A 12,779-nucleotide genomic window follows, 5' to 3' on the forward strand; every position below is an offset into this window, starting at 1 on the left:
ATAAATATAAAATGCTATAGTTAAAAGAAAATTAAGCACTTGTGAAATAAAAGAAATAAGGTAAATGAATTGGATGAATTAAAATCAACTTATGCCCTTTAAATTTGCAAAGTTAAATGAGAAATCTTTTCCAAAAGTCTTACCGAAGAGTTTATCCAAATAGAGTTAGTACAGTACATTGAAATCTGTATTACCAACTCTTTAGCAAATATATGTGAAATTAAAGTATCTGTTTTAGGAGTGCTGTGAATATCATTCAAGAAAGATCGCAAAAAAATAGTTATATCTTGATATAGTATTGGGAAATCCAAAGCTAGATGATGAAGTGTTAATTTGTTGCGAGTTATTTATGAATTTATTATTTCTTAAAAAAATACAGTAATTAAACAACCAAAATGAAAACTCAATTGAAGCACCGAACTAATTAGTTAATTTCCTTTCTTCCTAACTGCATACGATAGATGATTATGCAATGCTAATTACAAGGAATTAAAGTCATTAAGGGAATAGAAGGCATAATCGATCGATACAACATTGAAGTATTCATCACCTGTGCACCACAGATTGATCAATGAAATTTTTATTCAACTACACTACTCCAGTATCGACACAATGATGTTTTTCAATTTTATTTTTTAAAAAATCCTATTAGTGTATAATCAATCCCACATTGGTTTGGCATGATTTCATTATTATACTTAGATGTAACTAATTTACTTGCGACCAATGCGTTTCCATCACACTATCGAGGGTCATAATTGATGCTATGTATATACAGTTTCTCCTCTCAGTGGTGGACTTTATTACGGAATTCAGTTCCCATCCCAACAACTGGAAATAATCCCGTCCCGTTCTCAGATAGAGTTCACATGTTTGATCAACGGCTAGCATTGCATGAAACCCCAGTCCTTCGCATTTGAACACTGGATGTTCACATCCAATTTTTTTCTCTCGTTTTTAGCCATAAAATCATTTTACTTTTTTTTTTATAATTAATTGCTTGCACATGTGTAATAACTTTTATTTTTATCTGCATATAAGAAAATAAAGTTTTTAATTTAAAATTGGGCCGGTATGCTCTGTATATCATCATTTGGGTGAGATTTAATTAGAAGATCGGTCACATGTTTGTGATGTTAGACACCGGAGAAGAAAAATAATATAAAAAAAAAATTAGATACATAATTCTTTTTTTAAAAAAAAAGAGATATAGTTCACACAAACATAAAATATCTAAAATGGAATTAAAATAACAAAATTAAATTAAAAGAAAACAATGAATTGATGTTAATTGTGAGAGAGTTTGACTCCCTTTAAAAAAAACGTTACCAAGTGTCTTCACTCTCTTTAAGCGTGAATCTTCCTCTTTTTCTTCTTTTTTTTGTTGTTGTGAAAAGTGTATTTTAATTAGGCCTTAGTTACCCAGAGGTAATCACTAATTGGCTTGTACAGCCTAAATGTAAAAAGGGAGATACGACTATTAACAAATTGCTAAAAAAGAAAGTAATTTTTTTTCATCTCCATTATGGATTTCTTAAAGTTTCTTGTGTAGACTTTCACATTATTTGCTTTTATCTTTATGCGACATTTTTTTTTTCGTTTTACATTATACGATGTTTGTTCTGGTCTTTTAATATATATGTTATACATTTAATATATAAATAACGTCATTACTTTTGTATACATAAAAAAAAACGTGGTTACTTTTGTAACGATTAACGACTTTATTAAATGTACCACTCTACCGGGGTGCATGGAAAATCAAATAATATTCTTTTAGAAGGTATATTAGGTTGTTGAGAGAATTAGCTTGAGGAAGTCAATCATAAAATTTAAATAGATTATTCCAAAATCGTTTCAAACTATAGACATACAAGCAATAGTGCATTTGTTATCATAATAACTTTGTTTTTGAAGGAAGGATTTGTTATGTGGTATCCATTTTACAAATATTCTGAAGTTCCTGAATTGTAACTGTTAAATATTTTTATACTTTTTATGAGCACAAGAGTACGTATGTGCAGTTGTAAAATTTGTAGAAAACTTGAGAGATGGACCCAAATCTGAAAAACTAGAACAAGGCTTTTGTTTTTCAAAGTAAAATCATTGGGCCCATTCACGAGGCTTTTGCAAAGCGGCTAAGCTTGCTAAGCTAGCCGGCTTAGAGATATAAGCCCAAGCCAGTGAGTCGGTGACCAGTGTGGTGGAATGTGGGACCCACCTTCGTTTGATGGCTGAGTGTACGTAGCGGCTTATGGTCTGGCGTGAGCTAGCCTATATGATTAGAATTGCAAGTTGGGCTTAGTTGTGCGGAGCCCACTATGGTCCATCTTCTCTTTTTTTGTTGGGAATTGGGATGTTCATCTCCCACACTTTTGCACAACAACACGTGCAATTTTACCCCGAGTGGGCAGAGCAACTCATTATAACAATACAAACTTATTACTCACAACCTAATTATTGTTGTGGGTGTTTTCTTCAACCAAAATATTACTTTGTCTTTATAGCAAGAAAATATTGGTTGTACACCAATATAAATGTGTAAAATGGATATGGGAACAAGGCTTGCAATGTACTAGTTGAACAGGCTCTTGTGGAAAAGGTTATCTTATAATTGGGTTTTGTGTGAGCGTGGGTATTATTTGCACCTCACAATAATAATAATAATACCAATAAGGATTCGCGGAATCACACATTAATCAATTTTCAAAATAAATAAATGCGAAAATGTAAAAAGCTGAGTTGACCTTTTGATGTGGGGTTGTGATTCAATCAAGTAGACCCCATTGATGAATCATCACTTGTTGCTGACGTGGCAAGGCAATCCAATGGGGATGCGGCTTCTGAAATGCACATGGGGCCCCACCTCTGATATCACTATCTCGTTTGCATCATGGATGTTCTCCAATTTTTCGCAGAATCGTAGGCTTTCTATGGGGTCCATGCCAGAGTTGGTATTGGTTGCTTATCCTCTACACATTTTATACTCCCCAAAGACAACGTTGCCCTTTAGACTACCCTTTCTTTCCAACTGAACCTCTCGAAGTTGTGTAACATTGAACGAGGATAAAATGGGAATGTAGGATTCAAAAATAAATCAAGAGTATAATGTACCTAAGATGAGCATGAAATGCTAAAGCTGTGAGTGTCACTTCAGGTATGGTACATCTGTTATAAAAAAATATAATATGTAATCATGATATATACTACGGGATATATACTCTATAATATATATATCAACTTTTACCCAACTGACAAAAAAAAAAAATTACCCTTTTCTGCATACAAAAATTAGGGAGAAGGAAATGAAAATATTGATACATGCATTGTAATTTCTTTTGTATTTTTTATCTAGTTATCTACTTGCTCCTTACAAACAAATCAGGGTGGACATTATTTTATTTTATTTTCCATCGGAAAACACAAAGGCCATTATTTATTTATTTACACGATGATCTACCCCCACATGAATGAGAAAAGTATAGGGTCTGGTAATGTTTGTTAAATTAAGTCATCATTTTTATATGATATTACAAGTATTAGACGAGCCTAACATCAAAGTGATAAGTGACTTGTTAAAAGAGAACAATAAACATTATTTATCTGTGTATATCCAGGATTTGTCAACTTATTTCATCAATGAAACAAAAGGTCGTGGAAATAGCCTCTGGGGTTAATCATTTTAATAATTGTGTTATTTTTCTAGTTTCCATTGTGTCATCACCTTGTTTTCACAAAATGGTAATAATTGTGTACATGATTACATGTGGGTTTATGCCACCTTAAAAATGATAATACCAATTATGGTTAATGTGAATAAGATATAGAAAGGATTAGAAGAAGTGTCTTTAATTTGGAATCATAGTCACCAACTTTGTATTGTTTCGCAGTTATGCAATAAACTGCTTCACAGTAAGTATAACATACCACACTTGTATTTTATTCTTCACACGGCAGAACACGTCTGTATGGTGAGCTCTCCATTATGTCATGCTCTCGTAATAAAACGCGTGAGGAAAAATATTCGAATTAAGTCATACCCTTTCAATTACTGAAAAACTGACCATCTATTCGTTTGTTTTCACCCTCCTTCTTAACTAATTAGTTAATAATGTTTCTGTTATTGAGATCTAATCATAGAATAGACTAGAGACGGCAAAGAAATAGCCGTGGGTGCAAGGAATAGACTAGAGACTAGATCACTCAAACTTTTGACAGGAAAAACTTAACGTAACTATAAGTTTAGATCTAGAGTTGAGTTTTCTTTTCTCAATCATGCATATATTCATATACATAATGACTTAATGGTCAACTTTAAAAATAAATATACTTGTCAGAAACTTAAGGTCAGCCCAATCTTATGGTCAGTAAAGGTTAGCCCAATACTCGCTTTAGATCTCTTAAAGATAGTTTTTATTACTACTAATAATATTTTTAAAAATAAAATGGTAGTATTTATTTGATAAATAATATTAAATTATTAAAAATAATTATTTTTCCTAAAAAAAATTATTATAATGATTTTCTCTCTCTGAATTGAACTGTATATTAATAGTGGAGCAAAATTGAAACAAATAAATAAATAGTGGGATAAAAAAATAATTAATCCTATCTCGATTTATCACAATCACTCTATTTTTTTCTGAATTTAATAACCATTCTGATATATATAACATTCAACATGCATGAGAGGTTTGCATACATATTATGTACTTAGTTAATATTATATAAATATTTTAAAAATTTATAATTCATAAAAATTAAAATCGATAATAATTTTTGTAAAGATTAAAAGCATATTTTCCCTTAAAATAATTGACCAATAAAAGTAAATGGATCATTGTTAGTTTTAAAAACTCAGATCAAACCATCCTACAACAGCCCTTAATTTGAAGTGCCACTGCAACATAATAAGAATGATTCGTCCGTCACATATACAAATTGATTAAGATGTTTAGAGGACGTTGATGACTTCTCACTTTTCATAAGTTAATACTAATGTGTTACAGTTAAACACGTACGACGGAAAAAAAAAATTGGATTGAAAGGCTACCCGCGCTTTAATACCTTAGCACTTTCATCTAAAATTATAGGCTAAATTATTGTTATTGAATTTGGAATATGCATTTTTTTTTTTAGTTTTTAAATATTAAAAATGGTATTCTTTTGTCCCGACATAATAAATTAATATTTTATGAGGATTTTTAACTGTTTTAAATTAATTTTTATTTTTTTAGTCACTGAATTTATATTTAAAAATTATCACAAAATATTTAAAAAATATATCATAAAGTATCAATTTATTGTTTATTATGTTAGAAACTAAAATAAATAATTTTTAAAAATTTAAAAATTTAAAAATATATTTTAAATTTCAGGAATTAAAAAACATATCCCAAAATTTAGGGACAAGTTAAGCCAAAATTATATTAGAAAAGTTATTGCGAATGACCCTATAGAATCACTTGACTAACTAATTTCCATGCACCACTTACCGCATACATACATTATCATAGTCTGGGGATCATCATATAGACCGTTAAGCAACGAAGGTGATGTTTACCTAAAAATCATATTGAAATGTGTCAGTTCAGGAGAGTGAATTTAGGTCTACAGGTCAGAAGTTCAAATTATCACCCGTCTTTTATGATAAAATAAATATAAGCTTTTGATAAGTGTTTTGAATTTAAATATTTTTCGGACCTTGAATTAATTAGGACATCATTTTCTTCTCTTAAATATTTCTAAAAAAATATATATTATTTGAGTAGTTTGTTATGACAGCTCTTTCATACGTTGATATACACGTTTTAAGCCTTGCCCATAACGTATTTAGTTTGTGTATATTTTCTATGAAAGCCTTAAACTGTTATAAAGTCGTGGAATCTGAGCAACAAAGTAGCCAAGAAAACTAAAATCGATTTCGCTAATTTCTTTTGAAATTAAAAGAAAAATGAAAATATTTTTTTTATCAACAAACAAATGTTAGTAGTTAATTTTTATTAGAATATTAGTGGAGAATTTTAAATCCTTGACTTTTTTTTTCTTTTTCTTTCAACCACCAAATCAATCTTAACTCTTAAGAATGAAGAAGCATTTACTAGAGTTTAATTAAATGAGGAATCAAATACGATTTATTGGAATGGATATATTATAAAATCCATCCCTTAGGAAGAAAAAAAACACTAACTACGTTTCTCTTTGAAAGAAGATACTTACATTGAACACGACGTACCATGGAATGGGGGAAGGGCCAAAGAAAAGAAAAAAAATGTTATTCATGTTATAAAATCATATAACAACTTATATGTGAATAAAAAATATATATAAGAACTTATAATTTTTTTCCATTTCCCTATTACATTATTTGTTTTATACTTTTATTATAGAATTTCCTCTCTCCTCTTTGTGCCTCTAGAGAAACATTGAATTCTCATATGGGTTGTGTATGCAAATGTATGTTTTGAAGGTCAAAAATGAAGTGAAGCCAAAGTAAGGCAGTATTTAATTAAGTAAAGAAAGTCGCCATTAGAAATAAGTATAGAATGAGAGAAGCATTGAAATGCATGGTTTGGGAGTAACATTCATGATTTAGCCACTTCATACACACGCTCCGCCATTCCTCCATTTCTGTATCATCAACATTCTTTCTAGCGCAAATAAAATGCTTTGCGTAGCCTTTTAAGATAAACATAATCCGTACGCCTCAACCCTTCCTTATCCTTTTCCAGAATATACGCTTTTAACGCACATTATATTATGTATATATAACCCTCGATCTCCTATTCCAAGCAACTAATTAAGTACTCGGTGTACGTACAAAGAGAAACTTAGGGTTGAGTTGGTGGAGAGAGAGGGATATGGGTTTCCCGCAAAGATTGCTGTTTATATTGGCAGGTACCATATTAAGTGTAACGGGTTTGAAGCATAACTATGGAGAAGCTTTGTCAAAGAGCATATTGTTCTTTGAAGGACAGAGGTCAGGGAAGTTGCCACCAACACAGAGGATGACTTGGAGGAAGGATTCTGCGCTTCAAGATGTCTATATAATTCCTGATACTACTGTCTTGCCTTTCCTTCGTAAAGTAATTCACTGACTTGTCTTCTTCTGCTCCTAGTCTAAATTTTCATGGTTGCCTCCTTGCTTTACAATTTTAACTAGATTTACCCAAATTGGGAATTAATTTTACTGGAATGCTTGTGCTTGCTTTGAATACAGAAAAGATATCTAACTTCACTCTAATATATATATATCAATAGTTGCTTACTTCATCCTAGTATAAGAGTAAAATATAATTCTAGTTTACAATACGTACTTATGCTTAAATTTTATTTTAGAGATTCTAATTTAATCTTTATAAATTATTTAGATATGTAGTGTGATATGTCATAATTATTAAAGTAATGTATAGGATTTGTTATATATTACATCATTTTTCATGCGGTCATACAAATTTTATTTTATTTTAATTTATATAGATTAAAATGAACAAAAACTCTATAATTAAAATTAAATTTAATCATATTTAAAAAAATTAAATAAATATGAAAAAAATATAAAAAAGATTTAAACAGATCCAACTTCATTTTAAAGTACTCGAAGGATCTTCACAGATACTTGACTATTTGTAAGGATAAAAAGTATAGCTTAGGGAATTATAATTAATAGTAATAAATAATGAGATGGCTCTTTGCAGTGTCTCATAAGTCATAAGACAAGGGGTTGGGGCTCACTTAAAGATATGGTTTTAGGAAATTATTTTTTGAAATAATAGATATGAAGTATGGAAAAGGTTTTCGATTTCCAATGAGTCATGAACACGAAATACTATAGGTTGACTTGGTTGGTGGTTACTACGATGCTGGTGACAACGTGAAATTCAACTTTCCAATGGCATTTTCAACAACCATGCTGGCCTGGAGTGTAATAGAGTTCGGAAAATTGATGGGTCCAGACCTTAAACATGCGTTAGACGCTATTCGTTGGGCCACAGAGTATTTCCTCAAAGCCACAAGCATCCCCGGTTTTGTGTTTGCACAAGTTGGTGACCCTTATGCTGATCACAATTGCTGGGAGAGACCAGAAGACATGGACACCCCAAGAACAGCCTTTGCTGTTAGCAGGGACTTCCCTGGCTCTGAAGTTTCAGCAGAGATAGCAGCAGCACTTGCAGCCTCTTCAGTTGTATATAGAAAGTATCATATAGGCTACTCTACAAGACTTCTCCAAAGGGCTATAAAGGTACCTCTACCTATATATACATCTTCATTTTCTTGTCACAAATATACTACTTTGGCTAGCTCAATATTTAATTTATATACTTTTCTTTGGAATTAGGTTTTTGACTTTGCAGATAAGTACAGAGGATCATACAATGACAGCCTCGGACCGTGGGTATGCCCATTCTATTGTGATTTTAGTGGCTACCAGGTAGGCCTAGCTAGTGTTTCATTCTTTGGTTCATTTGGCTGATGGTGCTAAGATTGATGTGGATTCTAGTTTTACAAACATTGTCAAATTTTATATTTAATTATGATGACGTACCCCCAGCGATATTAGAAAGAAAATTCTTAAACTAATTTATCTATGGTAGGACGAATTGGTGTGGGGAGCAGCATGGTTGTTCAAGGCTACTAAACGCCCTTACTACTTAGATTACATTGACAAAAACATTTATAATCTGAAAAACTTTGCTGAATTTGGATGGGACTCAAAGGACGCTGGCATCAACGTGCTCGTCTCTAAGGTAATTTTTTTGCAGCCATTTTTTTTATTTGTTCATATATTTTACGACATTATAACGTTTATGATCTGGCTGATGATTATTTTTTTTCTAATTATGATGTCTGGCAGCTTCTAATTAATAGTAGCTCTAATTCTAAGCCTTTCATCCTCAATAATGCGGACAAGTTTGTCTGTTCTGTGCTACCTGAATCGCCTTCAGTATCGGTCTCATACTCTCCAGGTAAATTAATTACCCATAATCCAAAGTGTATAATCAACATTAAAGTATATATACTTTCGATCTTATCATATTTTGCATTACTGGATTCTGAACCTTTTCCAAACTCTCATTTTTTGTTTTGTTGACTGTTAATGATTTGATCCAAAACTTTTTTGTAAAATTAGGTGGGCTTCTATTCAAGCCTGGGGGGAGTAACTTGCAGCATGCAACAGCAATCTCATTTCTGTTTCTGGTTTATGCTGGCTATTTGAAAAAGACGAATAAAGAGATTGACTGTGGCGGTAAAGTTTTTGCTTCTCCAAAGCGACTTAAACAAATAGCAAGAGGCCAGGTAAATATATAATATACGTAAAAGAAATATTAATCTAGCAAAGAATTCTAAGATAAAATTATATTGAAAAAAAGTTGTTAAATGATACTCATAAGAATAAAAAAATATTTGCTGAATTGTTATACTACATATATTTTATTATGTATGTACGTACATGCAGGTGGATTACATACTAGGAAGCAATCCAGTGAATATGTCATACATGGTAGGATACGGTGCAAAATATCCTGAAAGAATACATCATCGTGCGTCGTCATTGCCATCCGTAGATGAGCACCGTGGGCACATTGGTTGCAAAGGAGGATCATTTTATTTTCACAGCCAAAATCCAAACCCCAACTTGCTTGTAGGAGCTGTTGTGGGGGGACCTGATATGAAGGATTCATACGCAGATTCTCGAGCAGATTTTGTACACTCTGAACCTACAACATACATCAATGCACCCCTTGTAGGTGTTTTGGCATACTTCAATTCACATCCATCCTAAAGTAGAAACTTTCGGACTTAGATTTCCTGTAACATTTCTCCATACGCGACCAAATCTTATTTTATAGTAATATAATAATTGATATAGATCTCATTTTCTGTAGCATTAAATTAGTTTTATTAAATAAAAGATAATAACATATAAATAATGCATCTGGTGAATGTAGATCTGATTATTGAACTGATTCGATCAATTAAAAATTCTTAATGGTTATCTTAAACTATCAATAACGTACATCTCATAAAAAAAATATAACTGTTTAATTTTCTTTGCTTTCAGATTATCAGGATAACTAATAAATTATTTATTATATTTTAATTCAAGAATACTAATTGAATAAATATTATATATGATTAAATATTTATAAAATTAATGATTAAAAAAAGAAATCCTTTTACTCTAGAAATATAAAATTAAAGCGTACAATACTTTCTTCAATTAGAGGTTGACAAAAATTTAAACATTAAATATTTTTTTATTACTTCCTATGTTTTTACATATAAAATCTAATTACCTAATTCCTAATTCATTCAGATTAAGAAAAGTGATTGATTTAATTGATAACAATAAACTTATCTTAAATTTATAACTTTTTTTTAAAACTCATTATCATTAGTATTTTTCTTCTTTGTTAATATATATATTTTTCTTTTGATGGGAGACATTTTTAATATAAAAGTAATTAATACAATAACCATTATAAATTGAGTCTTATAAAAAAATAAACATCATTTTAAACTTAAATTTTATAAATAAAAGTACATGATTCAGTGGATGGATCTGGATCCTCTCCCTTAGTACCCTCTCCGGCCTCTCTTCGTCTGCTTTGTGGGTCATCGATACATCAAATTAAATGGCCGATCTAAATTAAAAAACACTGCACTAATCTCACAATATTAGCGTAAACAAAGGCAATCCAATGTAATTAATTGTCCAAATAAGGATACATGCATGTTTTCAAGATTCAAAAAGTAATTACTTACAAATACTTATATATTATTTATTAATAAGACTCTTATATTGATAATGGAATCAAACTCATAAAGATATGAGTTTTTCTTATCAATTGGAATAATCTTTGTTGGCTGAATATATTTTGTTTGATAATACATACATTAATATTTTAATATTACAAATATTCATTAAATTAATGCTTTAAATTTTTTATTTATTTTGTTTAACATATCGTGTATGTTATAGTATCTTTTATTTCTCTAGATCTTGTTCTTCTTATATTTCTATTTAGATGCATTGTGAGAAAACGTGATATGTCGTGATGAAGAAGAAGACGCTGTATCCATAATGTAAAGATATCGTATTATGCAGAGAGAATCAAGACTCAGTTCTGGAAAAAAACAGAAATATGCATCATACTTTCATTACGTAGGTTTGTCAATATATGTACATGAAGGATCTTTAGGTTAGTTGTAACTGATTATTCTAACTAACCTAACGATCTTAACTACTTCTTGTTAGATGCTGTTAATATCCCCCCCTCAAGCTGGGAATGGATATTTAACATTCCTAGCTTGTTACAAAGAGGCTGAAAGATAGTGGAAGGTAGAGCTTTGGTGAAAATATCCGCGAGTTGCAAGGAGGATGATACTGGGAGCAATTTGAGATGACCCGAGGTGACCTGTTGACGGACAACATGGCAATCGATCTCGATATGCTTTGTTCGTTCGTGAAAGACAGGATTGGTGGCAATCCGAATTGCTGAATGGTTGTCACAGTAAATGGTAGCTGGTTCAACAAATGTCATTCGAAAATCATGAAGAAGGTAAGTTAACCACTGAAGTTCACATGTGGTTGAGGCTAGGGCTCGATATTCAGCCTCCGACGAGCTTCGTGAAACGGTGGACTGCTTCTTAGATTGCCATGAAATAAGAGAAGAATCGAAATAAACGACAAAACCAGTGGTGGATCTCCTGGAATCCTGGCATCCGGCCCAATCCGAGTCACTGAAAGCTCGGAGCTGAGGGGTTCCGGTGGCGGAAAAGAAGATGCCGGAGCCTGGTGTGCCCTTGAGGTATTGTAATATGCGGTAGGCTGCTTGGAGATGGGCATCCGTGGGACTAGACATGTATTGGCTAAGCTGTTGTACTGCGTACGCGATGTCGGGACGAGTGTTATTGAGGTATATGAGTCGGCCAATGAGTCTCCGGTAAGAAGAAGAAGCCTCTGCCGATAATGGAGTTCCTGTCGTGGCGTGAAGCTTGGTAGAGGAATCCATCGGGGTTGTGTTTGGCCGACAACCCAACATTCCTGAGTCAGACAATATGTCCAAAGTGTACTTTCTTTGGGACAAATGAATTCCCTCAGAGGAACGCGCGATTTCCAGGCCAAGGAAGTACTTTAAGTTTCCGAGATCCTTGATTTTAAAAGCTTGATCAAGCAATGTGAGCACCTCCTGTATGGCAGTGTTGCTGTTACCTGTTAAAATAATGTCGTCTACATAGACTAAGAGTATCGTGGTGACTGAACCATTAAAGCGGAGAAAAAGAGAATGGTCTGAGTGAGACTGTTGGAACCCATGCACTGTTAGAAAACCGGAAAGTTTCATGAACCATTGACGGCTTGCCTGCTTGAGCCCATAAAGCGAACGCTGCAAACGACATACCAGATTCGGATTTGTAACCGTTAAACCAGGTGGAACCTGCATATAGACTTCTTCTTCGAGTTCGCCATGCAAAAAGGCATTATTAACATCTAACTGTCTCAGATGCCAATGGTTCATGGCAGCAACAGCAAGGAGGAGATGAACGGTGGTTAGCTTCGCCACTGGAGAGAACGTGTCAAGGTAATCAAGCCCTTCCATTTGTGTGTAGCCTTTCGCTACAAGACGTGCTTTGTACCTTTCTATGGAGCCATCCGCTTTATGCTTAACCTTGTATACCCATCTGCACCCAATGGCGGTCTTATGAGGAGGAAGAGGAGTAAGCTGCCAAGTCTCGTTCAATTGCAGAGCTTGCAATTCAGCTTTCATTGCTTTAAG

General features: G+C 32.5%; 1 protein-coding gene across 1 annotated transcript; it reads left to right on the top strand.

Moving 5' to 3' along the window:
* The first annotated feature begins 6,464 nt into the window (after positions 1 to 6,464).
* Positions 6,465 to 9,870, top strand: LOC100775752 (endoglucanase 8). The gene is made up of 7 exons (XM_014761793.3): positions 6,465 to 7,085; positions 7,835 to 8,242; positions 8,339 to 8,431; positions 8,595 to 8,747; positions 8,855 to 8,966; positions 9,131 to 9,297; positions 9,458 to 9,870. Exons 1-7 carry the CDS (start codon positions 6,861 to 6,863, stop codon positions 9,782 to 9,784), a joined length of 1,485 nt encoding a protein of 494 aa, XP_014617279.1. The 5' UTR covers positions 6,465 to 6,860; the 3' UTR covers positions 9,785 to 9,870.
* Positions 9,871 to 12,779: the final 2,909 nt, after the last annotated feature.

Source organism: Glycine max, chromosome 9 (assembly GCF_000004515.6).
Source record: "Glycine max cultivar Williams 82 chromosome 9, Glycine_max_v4.0, whole genome shotgun sequence".
In the NCBI taxonomy this organism is placed as follows: Eukaryota; Viridiplantae; Streptophyta; class Magnoliopsida; order Fabales; family Fabaceae; genus Glycine; species Glycine max.